General features: G+C 39.0%; 1 protein-coding gene across 1 annotated transcript; it reads right to left on the bottom strand.

The window, feature by feature from the left end:
* Positions 1 to 383: 383 nt before the first annotated feature.
* On the bottom strand, positions 384 to 21,284 carry LOC131246456 (exonuclease 1). Its single transcript, XM_058246613.1, has 13 exons — positions 21,131 to 21,284; positions 20,985 to 21,021; positions 20,510 to 20,688; positions 20,341 to 20,415; positions 7,128 to 7,172; positions 6,542 to 6,691; positions 6,311 to 6,425; positions 5,466 to 5,566; positions 4,865 to 4,962; positions 4,685 to 4,777; positions 3,471 to 3,691; positions 2,172 to 2,549; positions 384 to 1,209 (listed from the first exon to the last, which is right to left on the bottom strand). The coding sequence occupies exons 1-13, from the start codon at positions 21,206 to 21,208 to the stop codon at positions 824 to 826; spliced, it is 1,956 nt and encodes a 651-aa protein (XP_058102596.1). The 5' UTR covers positions 21,209 to 21,284; the 3' UTR covers positions 384 to 823.
* Positions 21,285 to 25,177: the final 3,893 nt, after the last annotated feature.

Raw genomic sequence — 25,177 nt, 5'->3', positions numbered from 1 at the left:
AAGTTGCCAATGTTCTACCACACTTGATGCATAAGCTTCTTTCTCTTCTTTTCTTTTTTCTCTTTCGCTCAATGCATAAACATGACCTTGAGCTTGTGGGGCGCACACTTTGGTCTAAAGAATGATCTGATGGTGCCCCATCTTAATGTAAAAAATGCTCCAGAAAATATACCCAGCGTAAGTCTAAAGATTGATGGCTAGGATCTTTTAACAAGAAAACAGGTTCATTGGTCAAGAATTCAACAAGAAAAGAGACCAAACACTGAACAGCTAGGATCTTGAACCTGGGATATTTTCAGTACAAGGTCCACCAATGTGCAGAGGAATTCTAATTTCTCTAGAATTCATTTCTACATCAGACTGAGGAAAATGTCTGTATGAAGTGAGGTAAAACAAAAGGAATACTGGCATATTAAACCTCAGAAAACATATAGTTCAAGAGTCAAACACATGCAAGACCCACAATCAGATGGTCTGGACAATCGATCCAAAGAGCCTAACAACTCATGAGGTCTACCCCAGAAAATCTCATCAAGTGGAAGATCTTAACCCTTCGATCAGTGGCCCTATGCAACAACGGTCTACATTTAGCAGAAAATACGCCAAAGATTAAAAAGGCTATGATCTTCTATCCAGGACACTTTGCCCACTTCTCAGCAATTACTTACAACCATCAGGTCAAAATGCTATCAAAGGGATGATCGTAAACCACGGTCAAAATGCAGAATTCAATCCTTGGACCCTATCTCAAAGGCCAAAAGATAGCAATCCTCGCAGGTCCACCAAGAATGATCCAACGACCATAAATAAATGAATACTAAGATTAAAAGCGAGTGAAGAATTTCAAAATTCCACTTTTCTCGCTCTCTGAATTCTTACACTTACTCATGGATTTCAGTCTCTTCTCATTTTTCGCAGTACTAAGCTTCGCACTTCTTCTAGGCTTAGATTTGACACTCTCTTGAGAATCTGGGGGCGTAATACATTGCACATCGGGATCATCGAGATCCGTCACGACTGAAACTTGTTCGATTGCACTCTCATTCGAGCCCAAATTGCTGTCATTCAGCTTTCTCTTCTTGAAAGGATTGTTACTGGGAAACTCTATTCTTTCTACTTCTATCACTTCTAATTTATGGCAGTGCTCAGGTGAGGTGATTAGTTTCTTGAGTGTGATGACTTCATTTGTAGTCTCTTGCAAACCCGTACCTGCCCATGAAACCACATGAAAGTTAAAATGGAAGATTGAAAGAGTGAGGAATTGTATGATACGTGACTAGTGTCTTTGCACATTATATGTCGTTACATAATCCAGACCATTTGTCTGCTGTGTCCCACTGCTCAACCATGCCACAAAAATTTCCAGATTAGATCCCATCTACCAATCTTGGGTTCTTTTTTCCTCTTCAGTTAACTTTGGAGTCGTGGACCATTGTTGTGTTTCTCTTCTTAACCATTTTATCTATAGGGCACAAGCCATTGTCCTGATAAGAAAACTTTGGGCGTGGCCCATCAACAGAATAGGCCAATGGTCTGGATTACCGAATCATGGCCCACACTCGTTAGTATTGACAAGCAGCGAATATTATGCAATAGAGCAGGTCGTGTATCATGATGTCCAACATAAGAGGAGAAGAGAGGAGAGGGGAGGGGAGGGGAGAGAGAGAGAGAGAGAGAGAGAGAGAGAGAGAGAGAGAGAGAGAGATGTTATTATGAGCTGCACTTCATGAGTTCTGTACAGTGACATGGGTGCAGTGATCAGGACATTTGATTGGCAATCGCCTTGTCAATGGGACAGCCAAAATGATGCAGACACTACCAACCACCTGGTCTCTCCAAGTATTGCTGATTCAATACATGGCTTGCACTTTCTTTCTCAACTTTGGGTGATTCATACATCTACAGTGGCTGCATTGTCTGCTCATTGATTTCGAGCTATGGCTGTGACCACATGATGCCCCACCAAATCAATAATCTTGATCACCATGGGAAAATGCCATTTGTGTGGCAAAGATGTTTTTGTGCTCATTTCATACAGACATGCAAACCCAAGTGTGTGTACACATTCATAGATGCATATACAGTGTTATGTACGTATGTGTATATGCACACATGCATGTGTACACTGCATCCACCCTTCTGTAAACATATTTTCAAGAAAACAAGCTTGCCTGTAATATTTTCTTGTCTGGTTTCACTACTTGAGAAGATGGGGAAGCAACTCTGCTGCATTGAAATCATCTGAGTCTTGACTCTGGGGAAGTGATCAGAAGCCTCGTGGCTGTCACTTTCTAGAGATTCTGCGGTTGATATACATTGGGCATCGGGCTCATCAACATCTGAAACTTGTTCGATTCCACTCACATTCAAATCCTGACTGTCATCATTCCTTTTTCTCTTGTTGAAAGGATTGTTATTGGGGAACTCTACTCTTTCTGCTTCTGTCACTTCTAATTTGCAGCAGTCTTTGTGTGGGGCAATTAGTTTCTTGAGAGCAACGGCTTCATTTAAATATTTTCTGTCATCTATGGTTGGTTTCTGCTCCATGACTGTCCATACCATCATGTGACAATTAGGAAGGATCGTAAGGAGGAGGAATTGTATGATGCACATGCGATCTCTTTGCACAATATGAGTAGGTTAAGTAATCTCTTAATCGTCTGATGGGTACCACTGCTGATGGACCATGCCCCAAAAGTCTCCCAGATTAGAAGATCCCGTCTACGATCAGTTGAATGTGTCCATAGTTGTATTTCTCAACCATCTATATGTAGGCTAATGAACCAGTCCTGTCCAGGAGATTTATGGGGCATAGCCCATCCACAAATGCAATAGACCAGTGGTGTGGACAACTTGAGCATGGACCCCAATTGTTGAAACTGGAAAGCTGTGAACATTATGCAAATATGCAGGTTGTTGTCATATAATTCCAACGCGAGGAAATGTTATGATGATCGGCATGTTCATGGTAGCTCTATACGGCGGTAGATGTGTGCAGTGATGAGGACTGTTGATTTGGTGATCAGTGCATAAATGAGACGGCTGAAATGGCTAAGAGATTTCACAGCGCTAACCATCCCATCTTTGTAAGTTTTGTATGTTCGATACAACTGTTGTGTGTTTTTTTCTTTTTCTCAACATTGGGTCATACATCCATCTGCAGTGGCTACCATAGTCTGTTCACACTGATTCTGGGCCACAATCATGGCTGCATCCACATGATGCAAGCAAATTAACAGTCATACTCACTATGGAGAAGAAGCACGTGTTTGGTGCTCACTTCATACAAACATGGAAGCCCAGATGTGTATACACATATATACATAGTTATGTACATGTGCATATGTATGCATGTGTGCATGTCTGCACTGAGTATTTATAAATAATAATAATTATAAAAAAAAAAAAAAAACATGCCTAGCTTGTGTACTAACCCTTTTGCAAAAATATTTTCTAGTAAACTAACTTGCCTGTAATATCTTCTTGTCTGGTTTCATTAGCTGAGAAGATGGTGAAGCAACTCTGCTGCATGGATGTCACCTGAGTCTTGGCTCTAGGAAGGTAATCAGAAGCTTTAGTGCTGACATGATCATTGCAAAATTGGATTGTGGGTAAGTAATCATAAGCTTCCATGGTAATGGGGTCCACACGACCTTGAGCAATGGCAGTTGCTACTGATGGAGGGAGATCTCTATTTTCAGCACTTGATTAAGAAAAGAAAAGTCGCTGAAAAAAATTAGGAGATAGAGTGCATACTACTTTAGTAAATTACCAAAGGGCTCATCAAATATGTTGTTTGGTCTCTCCAAATAATGATTAAATCAAAGGAACCAAGATATCATGCAACTGGACCGGTACTAATGCTATGGTTTGCAGCATAGTTCAAAATCTCAAAAGCTAGACTCAATGTTCACAGGTTGGGTTAACTTGAAGACAGAAAAATCTTTACTTGACTCGACTTGATATATAATAATTAATTTGATTATTTTTATCAATGTTTTTTTGTATTTCTATAAAGATTAAAAAATTCATAAAAAGCCAAATGGCAAAGCCTGGGGTGATGGCATGAGATGTCCCTCTCTTGGAGAGGTTCAGGTTCAAACCTTCCCTCTTACTTTTTATAAGGACCCACTTTCCAAGCGAGTGACTCGTCATGTCAAGTCTAGCCGAGCAATTGAGTTTCACAGTGACTCGGCTTGAAATCTGGTCAAGTCAAGTTGACTCGGACAAGTTTGTAGTCAAGTCACTGAGTTTTAGAATTATGGTTGTAGTCGTTTTCCAAATGATTGTTCTGAGGAAACTATAATTCATCAGTTTCTGACAGGGAAACATGATGGCTGCTCAAGCATGTAGACATGACACATTTGGGATTCAAGGCATTCATAAGGTAGGCACCATGTAGAGCAATATCTACTAGGGCCCATATGCACAAAAAATGCTGAAAGTTAACAGGAATTAGTTGCCTTTCAATATTTTAAGCTCATCGGAAGAGCAGAATTGCCAGATTTCAAGCCAATGACATATATGGTGAGAACCTCCTGATGAACATACTGGATCTTCTAAACAGTCTTTAAGAGTCTACTCTTGCAAGTAGTCGTAGTCAGACTGTTTCTAGTAATAGAGGTGTCTGTTAGATAAATTGAAATACACGAATTTCTTCGTGATGTAACATAGAAAGGGATACGGTCCAAGGAAATCGAGATTGCCATCTAGAGATTGCAGAAGCTTCGGTGGTAGAGGTTTCATGGGTTTGAGCATTTTATCGTTGGCGTCATATCTGCATAGAAGAGAAGAAAACCCATCTGTTTATAAATCTGTAAATGGCAAGAAATGGATGAAGAGATGTCAACGCAAAAGAATCTACATCCGAGCATGGTGAAACACTGCAACAGCTTCCATGAAGGACTTGGAATAATCTTCTGGCACTAGTTTGCCTTTCTCATATTTCATCACTGATAGAACCTGCATATGTGCCAAAGAAAAAGAAAAGGGAAACAGAAAGATAACTGTCATTTCTTTACAAAAAGAGTTGCAAAATAGATTAACCAGCAGAAATATATCAATTATTTGGTGAATCAAAGAAAAATAACTTAGGTTCAACCTCAGCAGACCACATGATTCAATCAAAACAGATGATTTGACGGACCCAACTGTGGATGGACCACAAACCCAAAATCTCCCATATTGGAACAGCCTCGCTTTCCAACCTTTGGCCTTTCGGCCAATTCAATGCCCATCATTGCTGTATTTTTAATTTTCTCAGCAACCTACTCGTGACCAACCAATCGAAGGGTTGGTACATTGGAATGGAGAAATTGTTGTGGTGGGGTCCATCAACATTGCGGTCCATCAATGAGCGGTATAGATAACCAAACCATGCATGCTGCTTTTCAAACACAAAGGTAACTAGGATCATACAATTCCTCTTCAAACATAATGGGCATTAACCAACAAAGTAGGCTCACCCTATCTAAGTTCCTGTACTTTGAAACAAGAGAATAAGCTCGTTTAGTTCCAATGCCAGGAACTGAGGGAAGGAAATCACAACCAGCTAAAACACACATACCTGTGAAAAAAAATAAAACAAGATCAAAAGAGAGTTGATTTAGCCAACCTAGATCCTCTTGTCCACACTACCATTCACTAATTGACAATTAACAACATCATAAATACATTTTACACTCAAAAACCACAACAAAAATTATAGATTAACCCCACCAATGAAGCCCACCCATGCATAGTGTGATGTTTTTGCATGTCCACCACTACACCCAATATATAAACGAGTGCATATATCAAGCACAATCCAATAGAATCGCTGCATCAGTGACTATTTCTGGGGTTGTTGCCATTTTGAAATTGGTGGTGACTCATCCACTGTACACGTGGCAAACATGGATTCAATCCAGAAAACCCAAACTGCTTAAGCAAAGGCCCAAAAGCCACGCTGATCAAGCAATATTACCATTTGGTTTGTGCATCCACATTCAATCTATGATTAAACTTTTCTAGTCATCTGTTTGATGACCAAACAGTTCGTACTATTCAATTGATGCCATTCTAAGGCTATGCTTCATCGACAGCTAGATATATTTTTTGGAAGATATAGACTAACACGCATGTATGCCATGTTCACAATGGCTGAACGGTTTTAAAGTGGCAGTGAATACAAACTGCAGCCTTGTCCGTGTCTATTTGATATGCAATTTGGATCTCTTAGTAATCATGTTGTCAAGGAACAGACGAATTGTTCTGGACAACACAACATATATCATAGCTCGAAATACTGACTCTGTGACAGATAACTCACCAGCAAACAATTCTTGATCGAAACACTTGAAAGAAAGTCCACCAATCACAGAATTAAACACCTTATCAAGCACAACCTCTTCACCATTACCATATCGATCCATTTTAAAGATAATCTGTCACCATGCAACACATAAATAAGATGACTCCCAAGAAATTCAACAGAAATAAGAAATTGTAGAAAGAGTGTTACACCTCCGTCTATCTATATCAGAGACGTGAAACATCTTACAGCTTGACAACCATAGGCCATGAGATCACTATCTTCGGTTATAACAGCTGCAATTCCTCCTTGCTCTTCATTCAATGTCGACAAGTAGGCTAATTGTGCATCAGCCTCGTAGGGAGCAACTATAAATTCAACACTCTCTGATCTCAAAATCTGAAGATACGCCACTGGGAGAGGTCAGAACAATGGACAGAGAGGGATAGATTGCCATGTGCATCTCCAACATTTCCTAAGTGGTGGTGACTCATCCACCCTACAATCGGTATAAATATACATCAATTTGGACAACCCAAATCATGACCTCCTTCCTGATGGAGAATAGCTGAAAAATACACTAATCGAACAACCCAATCCATCTGATCTCAGCCATTGGATTTAGGCTGCAGTTCATTTTGTTTTTAGCTGGCAATTTGATGGCTGATTATTGGATTGTTAGATATATGCAATTAGTATGTTTTTTGAGAGATGAGCCACCCACAATCACAACCATGCTTTGGACACTTTGGATTTGCATATCTTTTTTCCACATGGACTGCAGATGAGTCAGCACCATTTAGTGATGCCTGGATAAGGAAACCAACAAACGCACCTGAATCAACTGATATGCCATGGATGTCGTAATACACACTGCTCTCTACAAAATAAACACATGAGCAGGTAAAAGATCAAGCAGACATAAAATAGGATAAATCACTTTAAGTTACCAAAAGAAGATAAGAATAGATAACGGATTTGTGAATAGCAAAATAAGAACACACATTTTTTCTAGAAATCAAATCAAATCTTTTAATGTCTGTTTAGATGCACTGTCAAATTGAACTGAAATTGTTAATTATCTAATAAAGTGGAGGTGATCTGATTTATATTTCCTTGGCATTTGTGTTGAGAGCCTGGGCTCCAAATAGAAATCCCATCACTTTCAAGTTGAGATTTGAAAGAAACAAAACTGCAATTGGAGGTATCCTTCCCCATATCATTAATACTACCATGAAATGTCATTGGTTTTCTTACTTCCTATCAACTAAACGAAATGTTAGCTATTCAAATATTTTGTGCATCCGAGGGCAACCTTAATGTATCTAAATTCACTACAACACAGAGAAGAGTCTGTTAGCGTTTGGGATGCTGGAATAAGTTTAGAATGATGATTAAAGATTCAGTATTGAGGCACATATTCGCACCAGTCTAATCAAAGGCCTTCCAAGCACACTCCTGGGTGTTTTGGAACACTCTAACCTCCCAGGGCCCCAGTTGAGGAAATGTCTGTTGTGTTTTTTAGAATAAAAAATAAATTTCAAAAATAAAAGTTATTTTTAGAAAGTAAATAAATATATTAATTATTTAAACTTTCCATAAATAGTGTGTATAGCCAGTCGGTAAGAAAAGGGGTTTTTGCTTATGCAACCAGGGTTCAAATCTCGCACCGTCAGCGCACGCGCGCGCGGCGTGGGCTGTAGGGCTGCTTGGGCGCTTTTTGGCGCTTTATTAGGCGCACTTAGCACTTCGCACGTGCGCATCGTCGCGAGGAGCTAAGAGAGCCTTAGTCTTTTTGACACTCGGTTCATATTTTTTGGGCCATGGTACCCTGATGTTTTATTGCCTTTTTTGTTGATTAAAAGTAATTGTGACATAATTGTACATGTGGCACCTATGCCATGTGTCGCTTATGTGGATACAGTTTTTCTTGTTGAATAACTGCTCCTGTATGAATGGGTACACAAATAACTACTATAGGACAAGAGTCATGTCCTTTCATGAAAAGGCAATTGTTTGCTGTGAATGGGTATGGATTTCTTGAAGGGGCACTTTAGCACCTCTTCAGGAAGAAATCAATAACCTTTCAATTGATATAAATCCTGGATACTATAATCCAGAAGAATATACTCTTAATCCTTGAGTTTATATCATCTCCTATGCAATTACTCTCGTTCTAATCTCTTGCTGAGTTTTTTTTTCTTGAACGTTTTAAGGCATATCGGTGTCAAAACTAGAGATCTGTTCAATACTTAAAGGTGCAAATTTTCGTGTCGAAAATCGGATTGAGAGTTCATTGTATCCTGAAGACAATTTGCAGATTTCCTTTGTTTGCACTTGCTGGAACTTCCAGAAAAAGGGCAGCAAATCTATCTTGAGAAATTGACTATTCAAGTCGAGCCTTGAACCTGATAGATCTGATCATTTCGTTATCATTTTCTTCTATCCTCCGTTGTGTACAAGAAACACTTACTTTTCTAACAATGTCCTATACATGCATGCGCCAACCACCCATATATTTTGACACCTACATGGGCTGAAACTTCTTTTTTAAACCCTACAAGGGTGGAAAGAAATAAGAAGGGGCATGTAAACCCTCTTTCAACACTTCTTTTCCATTCTTTTTAGATCAAAGATTTAAGATGTTCACCTGAATTTCTTATATTTTCCGTGAAGTTACAAGATTTTTTTTCTTGATTTATTTTTAAGGTTACTATACTGGACTTCTCAATTAAGGGAATTGGGTGAGGGCATGGTTTTTAAACTCTAGAGTCTATCCAGAAAACATTTTAAGTAGATCTAGCTTTTGGTTAATAATTAGTAGATTATTAGAGTTAACTTTAATTGATTTAAAACCGGAATCATTTATGGATTCTCATTGGTATGTTAAACTCTGAATATCTATCTAAAATATGTAATAACATTACAATTAGTTTCATTTCATTATGTTGTTTTTTTTTATTTTGTTTTTTTTTATTTTGTTTTTTTTTATTTTGTTTTTTTTACATTGAAGAGTTTTATTGATAACGACTGAAGCCAAATATACACCAACCAAAAAGAGAATTACAACTTAAGCCAACTATCAAGTAAATGGGTGACAACATTCGATCAATTATCCATTCAATCACAATTAATTTAGCCCTATTAAACACCTCCAGAATTCACCCCGCCTGATTCCTGAAGCAAGAATTATTCCTTTCTAGCCATAGGAACCAAATCCCCACAAGCAGGCAAAGCCGCCAAACTTTTTGCCCACTATTTCCAAAGCCACTGCCATGTCACATCAAGAAATTTTGAGTAATGGAACACGGCAATACTCATGCAACTCCAAACAACTTGAAGAAGCCTTCCCATAAATTTTTAACAAATAAATAATGATCTACCGATTCCACATCTTGGTAGCACATTAAACATGCAAAAGCAAAAACCTTTGGAGGAGCACCATAGCACCATACATAGATTGATTGACCCCCTCACTAATTCTTCCTTCGCCACTAAGTACCTTGAAAAAAGATCTTACTCAGAACTTCTTGGACTTCTCTTTTAGCCAAAGCAGCAAGCCCGATTCATTCAACACAGAAAGTGTAAAACCCGAGGCCCCGAAATCTGGTTCGTACACTGGATAGCCGTTGGCTGTAGGTCCATTGGCCCTGAGAATGTTTTAACTTGATCATAATATTATTCTGTTATCGAACCGCAAGCCGTATTTCAACCCGATGTCCGAATTTTAAGATACAGACTTAAACTTAAACAATCTGAGAAATGACAATTATGTCCTTATTATCTGGCGGAGCCCCATCATCGATTTTTCAAAATCCGTTAGGTCCTAGAGCCTAACCGTTGTGACCGTAGTCGAGTTACGGAGTTACTGGCGAAAACGGCATGTTAATAGGACACCCGAATTGTAAGTTATGAATAGATATGCACATGTATATTTTGATAAAATAACTCAAATGACCTCGATGTTTTTAAAATCCTTGGAATACATTAGTTTAAATTACTTAAATAACATTGTTATATTGTTACCATAAGCTTACACTTCTCAAAAACATCACAAAACACCTCACAAACCTTCTTTTTAGACAAAAACTAATTTTAAAACCAGTTTCAAGTCCATAAACATAAAAACCCTCTTTCAACATCCCATTTCCAGCACTCTCTTTCTTGTTGAGTGTGAAGTTGAGAAGAAGAAGAAAAAGAAAAGGAAATAGAAGCTGAGGTTGAAAGCCAATCCTCTGATAGTTACAGGTGAGTGCATAGATTAGAAGCACGCATATATGTGCGTTGGGGTTTCCTTGAAAACCCTATTGCTGAATTTTCTGATTTAGGGTTATGTTATTGCTGGATTTTCCTTGAAAGCCCTATAAAAGACTAGATTTTCTGATTTAGGGTTAGGTTATTGCTGGATTTTCCTTGAAAGCCCTATAAAAGATTAGATTTTCTGATTTAGGGTTAGGTTATTGCTGGATTTTCTGATGTAGTTGGTTAACTTATTGCTGGATTTTCCTTCAAAGCCCTATAGAAGACTAGCTTTTCTTATTTAAATTGGTTAGGTTATTGCTGGATTTTCTTAAGCCCTATAAAAGATTAGATTTTCTGATTTAGGGTTAGGTTATTGCTGGATTTTCTGATGTAGTTGGTTAACTTATTGCTGGATTTTCCTTCAAAGCCCTATAAAAGACTAGCTTTTCTGATTTAAATTGGTTAGGTTATTGCTGGATTTTCGAAGTTAGTTGGTTAGGTTATTAATGGAAGATTAGATGATAGAGATGATTTAGTTTTATTTAAATTCATACGTATGTCCATCGGTTTCTCTCTGTCCCTTAAAAAGTCCACTCACTACTTGTCTAATAAAACGTTTGAAAGAATTATCCTTCATCCTTTTGATATAGTTAATACTAGAGAAAAAGCATGCTTGTGGCGTGAAGTCTTATAGCAGAATGAATCCCGGATTGGATTTAGATTGGCTAAGTCATGTGCATATCATATGCATGGTTCATAGTTGTTGTATCAATGTATGACTGAGAGTGAATGATTCATATCATGGTATGGTGATCATAGTGGGTTGTGTTGCGACAGACGATGTGTCTATAATTAGTATGTGAACAATCTAACTACAGGATGTATTACATGAGACCCTTATGAGAAACTTAAAATTCATGAGGAGACCACATGAGGAAGGTCATCTTATGCTTGTCTTGAAAAACATGCTATATTGTGATTGTGTGTGGACTCAATATAGCATACAGTGATTGTAAATGCGATGAAACATACTTTGTTATGACTTGAGTTGGACACCACACCGAAAATGTGTAATTCAACAGGACATGATTAGAGGGTCCGTGGGTGAAAGTCCCTAAACCCCGATTGGTACCATTGGGAGTAACCAATGCCTATACCGGGTGGAAGAACAGAGCGCTGGAATACCGAAATACCAAAGTAAGCAGTGACTCCCACCGACGCGTGTCGATTGGTTGAGAGGTTTGACCTGACCTGCTTATGGGTAAGCAATGATAGGTTGTGTGTGACGAGCTCGTAAATTGTCCGCTATTGTTTTGCCAGGCGACTTATGACTTCTCGCTGTTAAGCAGATAGTGAAGTTCAACACAAGTAAGTTAGACTAGTTCGGCCTGTGAACTATGTGGTCCCACCTCTGTAGTTGACCACGGTGGAAAAGGTCTATACAAGTGGGTAGCAATCATATGCGAGTCCCACCTCTGTTTCAGGCCTTGGTGATCCAATTGGAAAATGTGGAAAGTTGTGGAAACGTTGAAAGAGTATGTATGTTACAAGTGGGTAGAAGTCCCACCTCTGTATATAAAAATGATTTGGAACATAAAAGGTGGCATAATGCATTGTATCTTTATTTTATTGTTATCGGTCTAGCAAGCCTGTGCATTATATGAGCATGAGATGCAACATGCATTTTCACTGCACTCACTGAGCTTAGTAGCTCAAGCTTAGCTTTCAATTTTTTTTACAGGTGAGAGTAGGGAGTTGCAGGAGTAGAGGCTACAGACTCCAGTTGTCCTTTTTGTTTTGTACATATCAGTGTATATATTTTTTTGTAATACCCCGAATTTGTACATCAGGTATAGTAAATATGATATGGTTTATGTTTTGGCTTTGCCTTCATGTGCTCAGTTATACACAATAACATATGTTGAATATGATGAAATTTTGAGAAATGATACATGTTTGTCATCTTTACTTTTAGAAATCCTCCTTGTGGAGCCCCGCTTATGAGACTTAATATGTGATAGTTGGAAGTCCCAAAATCGGAGTTCTACTGAGACTGTCAACCAAAATTTGGTGTATAGTAGTCATGGATTACCAACACTAGATTTAGGGTCGTGACAAAACGTACCTTGGATAACAACTTTAGCAAGTTGATAAACTCCTCAAATTCAACATCATTTAAGTTCCCTATACATGACGAGGACCAAATAACTTCCTCACATTGCATATTAAAACAACTTGCTACCAATAGATTTGCGTCCATTGATAACCTCACTAACGTAGGAAAAACCTCACTCAAATTTTTGTTCCTCGATCCGTATGTCCTCCCAAAACCTTATCCTCGGATTGTTTCCTAATGATAAACCTACACCTTCCTATACCTTACTTTTTAAAAGGGCCACTGACTTCCAAAGGTAAGAGGATCCATACAATGACAATGACCGGGTCCACCACCCCCCCTCTTCAACCCCATATTTCCTAGCCACCACCTCCATAAAGTACCCTCTTCAACCCCAAATCTCCAAACCCACTTACCTAGCAAAGCTAAATTTATAACCTTCAAACTCCTCATAGGTCATACCTACACCCCCTTGTTCCCATGGCTTACACGCATCTTCTTATTTCATTTTATGAAACCTATGCTTTTCCTCTACTCCCAACCACAGAAAATCTCTTCTTATTTTTTTCAATTTAATCAACACCAATTTCAGACATTTGAATGATGACATAAAATAAATTGGAAGATTCAACATTGCCAACTTAATTAAAGTTGATCTCCCTCCCACTAATAAATGCCTACTTTTCCATTGGGATAGCTTTCTTTCAAATCTCTCCACAGCTTTGTCTCATAAATGTTTAACCAATTTTCCTAAGCGTGAAGGAGACCCAAATATGTAGGTGGAAATGATCCTTCCTTATACCCAAATAAGCTAGCAAATGAAATCACCTCCTCCCTTAAAGATTTGTCCACCATTGCTTCATTTGCTTCACATAATAGAAGAGTATTGTCTGCATACTGTAGATGGGTAATTTGAAAATCTGAATTATTAATTCTAAATCCTCTCAGGAGACCCACCATTGCACCTCTATCGATCATTCTACTAAAAGCTTCCATTACAACCACAAACGGGAAGGGTGATAATGAATCCCCTTGCCCCAATCATCTAGAAGCTAAGAAGAATCCATTCGGTGATCCATTAACCAATATCAAGAATTTAGCTGACTTAACACATACACACATCATATGCTTTGTCAATATATAACTAGGCCACCACCCCTTGCAAACCTCCCCTGTTGCATGAATCAATACATTCATGCGTTGCTAGCGCACTATCTACAATCTGCAACTCTGCCATTAATGTCCCTTCAAATTGTTTTTAGAGCTAAAACTCTTATAAAAAATCAATGCATGTTGGGATTTGGTCTACGGAATCACATGGATATGGATCTAGGATAGCAATCCAAGAGCACCAAGCAAACATAAAAGAACACAAAGATTTAATGTGGAAAACTCTTGTAGGAAAAAACCACGGCACAAAGAGATAGAAAATTCCACTATGAAAGCACAGATTACAAAGATAAAGGACTTACCTAGCTTGAGCAATCCTTAAACCTCTCCTTTTCCTTCCCTTGAAACCTAAGAGCCACCTTTAGAAACCCTAGAACCCTTTTAGAAAGCCTTAGCATCCTTTGGAATACCTCCTAGTCCCGTATACATCCCTATTTATAGGTTTAGAAAGAAACCTAAACAAAATTGAAAACAAAAATCACAGAATCTGCATGTTCGCAAACGAATCTGCGTAAACCTTCGATGACATCGAACTAGGTTCAATGTCATCGAAAAATGGCAAAAACAGTCCAGTGATCGGGGCTAAAAAATGCGAAAAAACTTGATAGCATCAACCGGCTTCGATGTCATCGAACTGGCTTCGATGACATCGAAGCTGGTTCGATGTCATCGAACCATGAACAAAATAGATTGGAGACATCTGTTTACAACAATCTCCACCATGTCTTCAATCTTCAAACGTAGCTCCTTGTCCTCTTCTTTTATCTCTGTCTCGCATCATAGCTTCATCAATACTTCTTGTGCACACTCCGTCCTCCTTTTACGCCATCGCCCAGCCTAGAGAAGTTGCACAGAACTTGAACTTCTCTGTAGGAACGATCTTGGTAAGCATGTCTGCCGGATCTAAATCCACATGCCCAACCACCTTTGCTCCTGTCTTCCCAAAAGTAAAACGTAGTCTTCTGTACCTCGAATGTATCGAAGTAACCATCTCACCACCATTCAATGTTGCTTGCTGGGGTATTTGCTCGCAACACCGATTGCCTGTGAAATAACCAGTCTAATACAGACCATGGCATTCACTATCAACCGCATTCAAATAAGGCTCATGAGACATATCCTGCTTTTCCTCATCTATTTTGGGACATTGTCGTGAGGAAAACTTGAAGAAAGTCGCATAGGGAACGCTTATTGACTTTGCCTGGTTCATCACATTCTTAATCAATACCTACTCAAGGTATTCTGTCTGAGATAACCAAAGCATACTCCTCTTCCAATCTCTATGAATATCAATGCCGAGAACCATCTTTGGAGCCCCCCGATCCTTCATCTCGAATGTCCCACTTAACCGAGTCTTTAGTACGTTAATTTCAGACATGTTATGATTGGCGATTTACATGTCATCAACATATAATTCTTGACTCACCATGAAGGAATCAAATTTTATACCACTGCCTAGGCGACAGGTCGTACAACGACCACTTGCAAACCTTTGTTCTCTGCCCCTTTAACTTCGAACCAATCTGGTTACTTTTTGTAGAACAGCTCTTCCAATTTCCCATGCAGAAGTATTATCTCCGCGTCCTTCCGTTCCAACTCAAGATCACATTGGGCAACCAGCGCCAATACTGATCTAATAGACACCTGATATACCGTCGTCACGAATATCTCTGAGAAGTCGATCCCTTCTCTCTGAGCATGCCTTTCGCTACCAGCCTTGCTCTGTATCTATGTTGTATCCTCTTGAAGATCCACCTGCATCCAAACACTTTTCGGCCCACTGAAAGCTCCACCAACTCCCATGTGTCGATCTAGTACAAGGAGTCCATCACATCGTCCATAGTCACCTTCCACTTTTCAGCATCAAGCTCACCTAGAGCCATCTAAATAGAAGACGGATCCCCCTCGTCTGTAACGAGAGCATATGCAATATTGGAATTGACCATGTACCTCGCTGATAACCTGCGATTTATGTGCTGTGATTCTTCTCACAGGTGACTGCTTCACCTGCTCTGTATCTCTATCCGCGCGTCTCAGTCTTCATGCCCTGCCCGCTCATGTGGCCATGCCCAGCATGCCACACACGTGCAAAGTTGGAATCCGCTACAGCCATTGCAGCTCCACCAGTTGAAGTGCTCCCGATCAACCTATAAAAGTTTCCGTGCCTTTGCGCTTTCATGATTACCCGTGCCCATGCCCCCTTAGATACTTTAAGGGCACCATCAATACCTGTGAACTTGCAGCCCATTGCCTCAAGTACACCAAGAGAAATCAGATTCTTCTTCAAATTAGGAACGTGCTTGACATTAGTCAAGGTACGCTCCACCCCATCAAACATCTTGATGCGCACCATACCAACAGCCACAACATCACAACACATGTCCACCATTGCACTCGCTGTAGCTGGCGAACCAACTCCGATGAGGAGTCATGTGAAAGGATGCCTCTGTATCTAGAATCCATTTGCCCTAACGATCATCGTATGGGCGTCTGATCGTAGACACAGACAAGACATGACCATCACATCCACTTGATCCATCTGACGTGGCAGCATTGTCCTCCCTGTACAAAGCCTCAGATTCTTCTCTCTTAGATTTAAGATTTTTTACAATGCTTCTTCATGTGTCCTTCCATCCCACAATTCCAACACTTTAACTTACCTTTGCCCTTGCTCACGGACTTAGGTCTTAACCTTGAAGATCTTGTACCTTGCTCAGAATTCTTGCCCCTCATAATCAGTGCATCGAAAGATGTCCTCATGTCGCCGTTTAGCTTTCTCATGGCCTTCCCTTAAAGGGCTGAGATAACGGTGTCTACACTCAGGGTTTTGTTTGCGGTGCACATTGTGTCCTTGAATGACTTATATGATGCAGGAAGGGAATTCAATAATATACATGCATGTTCTTCATCTTTGACCACTTCCTCCATATCCAACAATTTACACATCAATTTATTAAAGTTGTTGATGTGTACTTCTAGATCTCCACCCTCTGTCATCTTGAAGGTATAGCACTGCAGCTTCAAGTGTAGGCGATTTTCAGAGGACTTCTTCGCATAGATGTTCTCTAACTTCGCCCATAAACTAGCCGCAGTTTTCTCCCTCAAAACATTATAGAGAACCTCATCCGTGAGACATAAACCGATAGAGGTCAAAGCATTACTATCAAGGTTTTCCCATTCTTCATCTTTCATGGTATATTTCCGCTCCTCAAGAGCCTTAATCTCGTCTTGCTTGGTTAATAGGCTAGTAATCTTAACCTTCCATAAATCAAAATTATTTTTGCCTGAGTACTTCTCAATATCAAACTTGGCGTTACCCATTATTATTAATCCTTCAAGGGGAATTGATGCGGACACAAGCGCATTCAAAGTGTATCAACAAAGAAAGCGCCAACCACAAGTGTCGTCCTTGTGGATAGGCACCTATTGAGGAGCTGAAGACTTTTCACATGTAATTGGACATATAGAAGACCCCACTTAGGGAAGACACATGTGAAGGAAGATTGGAAAAAGAAGACCGAGCGCCCAAACTTTCCCGTACTTATGTTATTTACGCGTTTTTGACTTAGTTAGGGGTCTTTTAGTAATTTTGTGTCTTTATTTGCTTATCCTAGAGGTATTTTAGTAATTTTATGTCTTTATTTACTTATTTAAGTGGGCTAAAGCCCTAAACTCGAATTTTAACTATTGATTAATGAAAAGCAAACCCTTTGGTTGCCTCCTTCCTCTCTTCTCTCTAATAGTACTTCTTCTCTTCCCTTGATCTTCTTCTTCTAATTTCTTCTTGTGCCCCTCCAATTTCTTCAAGGTAATAATTTTCTTCTTTCTACTTTCCAGTTTTGGCTAATCCTTCTTCGATCAAAATTTTGAGAACCGATCTAAACCCTAAACCCCCAAATTCTCAAATCTCTAATCCGAGAAACTTCTTGGTTCTTCGGACTAGTGATTTTCGTTGATCGATTGGGTGTGACCATGCAAGATCGGGAGGTCTCATCCCTCGCCGGATCCAACCAAGTAGTAATTGAATTCCATAATCCATGGTTGTGGTGATGGCCCGCTCCATTGCATGTTTCGTTTATGATTTTTAGTAATCTTAACCTTCCATAAATCAAAATTATTTTTGCCTGAGTACTTCTCAATATCAAACTTGGCGTTACCCATTATTATTAATCCTTCAGATTCAGATCTATGCCCCAACGATTGCTCTGATACCACTTGTTGGGATTTGATCTGCGCAATCACACAAATATGGATCTAGGATAGCAATCCAAGAGCACCAAGCAAACACAAAAGAACACAGATTTAACATGGAAAACCCTTGTAGGAAAAAACCACGGCACAAAGCGACAGAAAATTTCACTATGAAAGCACAAATTACAAAGATGAAGGAATTACCTGGCTTGAGCAATCCTCAAACCTCTCCTTTTCCTTCCCTTGAAACCCAAGAGCCACCTTTAGAAACCCTAGAACCCTTTTAGAAAGCCTTAGCACCCTTTGGAATACCTCCTAGTCCCATATACATCCTTATTTAAAGGTTTAAAAAGAAACCTAAACAAAATCGAAAACAAAAATCGCAAAATCTGAGTTTCCGCAAACGAATCTACGTAAATAATCCAGCGACCGGGGCTGAAAAATGCGAAAAAACTCAATGGCATCGACCGGCTTTGATGTCATCAAACTGGCTTCGATGACATCGAACCATGAACAAAACAGATTGGAGACATCTGTTTACAACAATGCATACATGTACGGACGCATATTTATTATATAAATATAATTAAAAATTGTGCTTGGCAGCTCTAAGTGCAAGCGCACCTTGGAATTTCGAGTGCTACAGGGGAAATTGTGCCAAGGGCGCCCCCGGCACCTCTAACTACATCCATTGGCACCCAAAAACTTGATATACATTATCCAATATATGACATTTGGAGGATACTATGCTAAAATTTTGGATGGATGACTTTCTAGCTTTGATGAAGTTTTTAAAAAACGATGCAAAAAGTAAGGGGACTAGGAGAAGTGCTAGGGCAATTCTTGCAAGGAGAGATAGAACCAAGGTTCCCTAGAGCGAGGGTCACTTCAGTACACAGCATTGGAATAGGTACGAAGTATGCTACTTTGATATGTGGTATGTTAGGGGTAGGATCGTGCACATCACTCCAATGCATACACTGTGTTTATGCAATATAGTTTTATATATTAATTCATATTGTGATTTTTGTAGAAAATAATGAATGTTATTACTATAGATCCCACATTCTTATTATTAGATTGTGGCCAAATTATATTGTAAATACAAATTTGCATTACAACTAAATCAAAAGAAGACTCATGAATACCCATAATTTGGATCGCGCGATACAGAACGAAAAACATAAGGGGTTTGGTGATTTAGATAACATTGGATTGGACAACCAATTCTCATAATCATGCCAACATCAAACATGTTTGTGATATCCAAAGCGCTCTATGGGTTCTACCATCACCATGCCAGAAAACTAGGTTTGCCCACTCATTAGGTGGGTCAAACACGTGTGAGGAAATTTTGAAAATTCTCTTATTTATTTAAACATAAATATAAATATCCTAAGGCCATTGGGCCGACGACTAGGAATTTATGTTCAAGCACCAAGTCCACACAAATGGAGCCATGCTTCAATGGTCCAAATAGTTGGTATGGCAGATGCCCCAGAAACTTCAAGATTGGAAGATACTACCATGATCGAATCTTCAGCATTTTCTCTAATGAATGTCGTGTAATAATTTTTCATTTGGTGGGCCATTATATATCAACAATTTTGCTCAAACAGAATTAGATTGTGGCATTAGATCTTAAGTTTATGATTATGCTGGTGGGGAGCACTTCAGTGTGAGCATGTAGCCATGTACAAATGCATGGGGTAAGTGCACCTATAGGCATATCAACGGTGTGTACCAAAGCAAGTGTAGTTGTTTTAGGAGCCTCACAAAGTGTTAGGACTTGAGGTTTGCGGCCCATTTAAGACAACTGCAATTCATGCTGTGTGTTTGGATACACTTTCACAAACCCTAGCTGATCCCCACTTGTTAGAATAGGCACTAAAAAGCCCAAGTTGGTTTCTGGCGAATTGACCAACAAATCAGGCAGGAAAACCACTTTGCAAAGACCCCTTTTTGCAGACATTTCATTTGAACAGGCCCTTAGCAAACCTTGATGGTTGTGAGTGCTAGAGAGGCCTTTATATAAATAATTCTTGCCCCCAAAGCCTGTCTCACATCTTGATTCTCTATCCCCTCTCTTGTGCAAGCCTAAAGGAGAGAAGATACCTTCCAGCTTGTTCAACAATCAACAATGTCAGGCGTTCCAGCCATGCAATTTCTGTTGATTAACTCCATGATCAAGATGCATACTAATCTTGGGAAATCTAAAAATTCTAATTACGTGTGGACGTTTGCTGTGTTAAGAATGAAAGTAATTTTCCTCTATTCACAATGGACTCAAAATATGCAAAAGAAACCCCAACAAAAAAAAAAAAAAAACCTGGAAGAATTCGATTGCAGCGCTGGTATTGCCTTGAGCAAGCTTCTCCTTTGCCAAAGTAAGATTAGCATTCCTCTTCCTAATTCAACAAAACCCAAATGCAACACCATTCAAATCTATAAATCTAAAGCAAAAGAAAAAAAATTAAAAATCAATTTTTAGATGTAACTTGCCTCTGCCGCTCATCTTCAGTGACCGACTTACAAGGTAAGTTTCCACCATCAAAAACAACAACTGGAGTAATCTTGTGGTGCCGGAGCAGATTGATCCGATGCATGAAATATTGCAAATAGCGAGATGCTGCGTCGCCACCAGAGCTGAGACAGAGCTCCATGCTGCAAGAATAAGCTGCAGAAATTTTTTGGGTCTTTTTAATTGTTTAAGAAATTTAATAAAAACCCAAAAAATGAAATAAATCGAATATGCATTTTATCCACGCACATTTTCTCCCACTGCTTGAAGATGGCTGGCGGGAATCTAGCAGCATTTCAAATTTCTAATTTTGAATATCCATTTTGGAATTCGTGGAAATACCCACACACTCACCATTTTGGATGGTGGGAGCTGTATTCATCAAAACTCTTCCTTTTAATTCCATTCAAGAAAATCATATGAATAAATAAATAATGGATAGAAATAGTCACCTCCTTTGTGAAGCCATGAATACGCATCGATCCCAACCTGTTGAAATAAATTAATAAAAATAACGAGAAATTCAAAAAATGGAAAAAAAAAATACAAAAATACAAAAAAACAAAGTAAAGGAGAAATCGGAAATGGGGATTCTTACGCGTTTGCCAGCGTATTTTTTAATGTGGATGGATTCAATGAAAGGTTTCATGAATCTGAGGAGATTTTGAATACCCATTTTCTCTTTCTTATTTTTATTTAAATTCCTTTATTTTTCATGGGCGGAGAGAGAGAGAGAGAGAGAGAGAGAGAGAGAGAGAGAGAAGAGGTCAAACAGCAAGGGTAGAATTGGAATAAGTGGATGTTTTAAAAGTAATTTTTCCCGCGAAGCTTGTTTTGAAGTTTTTGTAATATTGACATTACCCGCTCATCTTTGGGAGCGGACTTCGTGTTACATGGTGGTGACACCTTCGGTGGGTGTTACTCTTACCGTGGGGCCCATATAAATGATATCCACACCGTCCATCCGTTTTTCCAGATGAATTTAGGACATATACCCTAAACTTAAAAAGATATAAATCTAGCGTGGACTACACCTAAGGAAACGGTGGTGATTGAACGCCTACCATTAAATATTTCCTACGGCCCAAAGTAATTCCCACCATAATTTTTATTTCCATCCAACCGGTTTATAAGGTCAAACAGACATGTGTCTAGATGAAGGGATAAAATAAATATCATCTTTATCCAAAACATTTGTGGCCAGTAAAAAGCTTTTAACGGTCATTCACCACTGTTTCTATTGTTGGGTCCACCTGATGTTTGGATCTATTTAATTTTTCTGATCACGTCAGCAAAGGATATTGGAAAATAGATGGACGGTATGGATATACAAAATATTCCTCAATTTGGACCCCACATTGTAAGAGTAACACTAAATAAGGTGTTTCCCGGGTAACACCTGATCTTCTCCCCTCATCTTTTCGGCGGGACTGCGTGTTACCCTTAGTTTGGGGCCCAGATTGAAGACTCGTTGTATATCCACTCCGTTCATCCGTTTCTCCGGCCCATTTTAGGAGTTGGTCCCAACAATTAGGAATATAAAAGTCTCAGGTGGATCACAACACAGAAACAGTGGTTACTGAATTCTCACTATTGAAACTTATTAGGGCCCACAGTAAGCCGATTCATAGTGGTTTTTTTTTTTTTTTCCATCCAACCCGTTGATAAGGACAACAAGACCTATATGACGACTGGACGATGGAAATATAGGATTGATCCAAAACTTGTGTAATAAAAAAATTTATAAGTTTATAATGGTCATTCACCACTTTTTCCGGAATGCTTTGGAATCGCTTAAATTTTGGTACAAGGTACTTCAAATGTGCTGAGAAAACATAAGCAAATATTAGATACATAACATGTGTATCAAAGTGGGCCCTTGTAGATATTTCATCTCGCGCTGATAAGTTGATTGAATTTGAACTGATGGATAGAGAACAAAACTCCAAACTTAAACCTAATTCCTAAGAACCTAATTAAACTCCTATAGTCATGAGTCGTCGAAGGGTTGAAAGGGTTGAAATATCTCTCTTAAGGTTGAATATCACTGACAGGAGGCTCGGTGAGTCAATTCACTGAGTTAACTCACCCAGTCAAATTACCCAACCCAATCAACTCACCTAGTTAAACCCAAAACTAAGCTCAAAAGCAAGCCCAATTGGAGAACTATGCAAAACCTCAAAGCAGCAACTTTTACAGCGAAGGCTCCACGTGCTTGAAGGATGCTATTTGTCAAAACAGGAAGTTCAAGTAGGGACCGGCGATAGCCAGGTTGCTGTTGGCCACATGGCACTCCCCCTCTTTAGGGCAATGTCTCTCAAGCATATGGAACTTTCCTTGTTTAAGTCCAAAGTTGAAGTGTATTTATTATGATTCTAATCTCATTACCCAAAATTATCATTTTACCACCTAATCCGACCCATAAGAATATAAGATGATGTCATGTAACAATCTCCAATCACAGCCCTTCAACCACCTTTTACCCTTATGATTACTAGGAATTACATGAAAACCATATTGAAGGCTGAATAGCATTGTGCAACATCCATTCACTTCTCAACCAACTTGTTCCTTGTATACATTAGCATCATAGTGCATTTCATCATTTTCTGACATCTAACTGGCGGGTGTATGCTTTGAGGCTTGCCAATATGATCGGATCTTGCTTACTAAAAATACTAGCTAGTTAGTCATTGTTTTAGCATATATATTACATTCCATCATTTTCTCCTATCTGACTGACAGGCATATGCTTTGAGGCCTGCTTATATAATTGGATCAAGTCCACCAAAAACCTTCGCTGGCTAGCCATCGTTTTACTATAGGAATCAATACAACATCAAGTATCTCGTACATACATATATACTTTGGACCTTGCACTTGATCATTTTGAACGTATGCTCTGCAACTTGCAAATATAATTGAATCTTGTCCATTAGAATTTTGGATCAATCAATCACCATCGTCATTGTATTGCATTACATCTTCTGCATGTGAGAACAAGTTCTATTCCTTATAAATTAGTCAAATCTTATAAAGTAACCGTACATCATGTATGGACAGAGTGGGTGCTTAATACCTTTTCTCTTTGTAATTGTTGTTCCTTACTCAAAATCTCTATAACGTAAACTTACGAGTCATCTTAGGCTTAAGGATCTTCAGGTTCTCAATCTCGAGCGTTTTTATAGAGTCTAACCGAATGTAAAATCGTAATAATTGGTTAGTAGCGACTAATTAAATATTACCCTCTCTTAACCCTTTGACGAAAGCTCACAAACGTGGCAACCAGTGCAAAAGTAAGAGTCGATCTCCCATTCCCTTGGGAAATCTGCCCTCCAGCATCCACAGTCCCACACGGTAATGGAGTGTTACCAGGTAATAGGTGACCTCCCTTGGAAAATTTATTAAAATGGACTTAAGATATGATGAAATTAAGGTTTTGAACTCCTTTTGAAACTTAGTTTTATAGTCCTATTGGAATTTTTTAAAAGACAAAAATGCTCCCAGCGCTAGTTTATCTTGAAAGATGAAGAGCAGTTTTAGAATAGAGGATCGTGGGTCCCATTAAGCCATGAATTAGCCCACTCCTTCGTTGATTTTATCAATTTTTTTGTTCTGGGACATCCTGGGACATCGAAAGGTGTTGATTTCATCTTCATCCGAGACCTCTGTAACATTCGATAGAGATAACGGTGGCTTTTCTCTTACTGTTATTTTCTCTAGTGAGGCACATCCCTCATTCTTATGATCACATCTTGAAATTATTTTCCCTAATTAATGGATGGAATGGATTTCAAAGAAGACGCATGATGTGTCCCACAAAAAGGGTCTGAAAAAGCTAAACGGACTCCAAAAACGTGGAGTTTGGAACCATTTGAATTTATTTGTGGAAAGTTCTCCTAGAGAGAGGAGAGAATCATCTTAGAAGATAGTTAAGATCATTTTCCCACCTTTGTGGGACCCACAACGCATGCATCCAGCGCCATTCCTTGTACTTTGACAGATTTTTCTTAAATACTAATTGTCTTTCTTCATTTTTGAGTCTTGTTGTGTTTTCATTCTCATCTCAAGCTACTTGTGTGCTTATATTTTCCACTGAATGATTTTTTTCATGTACTTAATGAATTGTAGTAATGGAATTTGTTCCAATTTGAGTTGCCATAAACACATCATTGTTACTCGAAATGGTGACTATAGGTTATTTCATTTTTCCATGGCCCATCAAAGTTTTGGATCAAGGTAAATGCTGGGATGTGGGGGTTTCATGGGGTGTTGCATTACATGGACGGTTCAAATTTTAAAGTCCTATTAAGGGAGATGAGTTATCAAAAAGTTTTCATGAGTTCTCGTGAGAATTGGTGCGCAAGTGAGCATTCATCTCTCTCTCTCTCTCTCTCTCTCTCTCTCTCTCTCCCCCCGTGTGTGTGTGTATAACATGTGTGTGAGAAACTCTCAAGTTCCAACTTAAAAACCATGGAGTTATTTGATGTTAATAAATATACCTAGACAAAATTATATATTTCACCTCACATTGAAAAAGGATGGTGGCTTGGCTAGGCACCACTATGTTTTGATGTGAAATCTACCTTGACTATCATGTGCATCACCCCATTTTTAGGCCCAGGGTCCAAAAATCAGTCTCATT

Source organism: Magnolia sinica, chromosome 5 (genome assembly GCF_029962835.1).
Source record: "Magnolia sinica isolate HGM2019 chromosome 5, MsV1, whole genome shotgun sequence".
Lineage (NCBI taxonomy): Eukaryota > Viridiplantae > Streptophyta > Magnoliopsida > Magnoliales > Magnoliaceae > Magnolia > Magnolia sinica.
Note: the sequence above shows the minus strand (reverse complement) of the source record. Positions and strands in the feature narration are given on the sequence as shown.

Coding starts and splice junctions, on each gene's coding strand:
- LOC131246456 (XM_058246613.1), bottom strand. CDS start 21,208: ATGGGTATTCAAAATCTCCTCAGATTCATGAAACCTTTCATTGAATCC. Junction 7,173..20,340: donor CTGCAATCGAATTCTTCCAG/GTTTTTTTTTTT, acceptor TTTATTTTGTAG/AGAGCAGTGTGTATTACGAC. Junction 3,692..4,684: donor AATCTCGATTTCCTTGGACC/GTATCCCTTTCT, acceptor TGCTGAAAATAG/AGATCTCCCTCCATCAGTAG.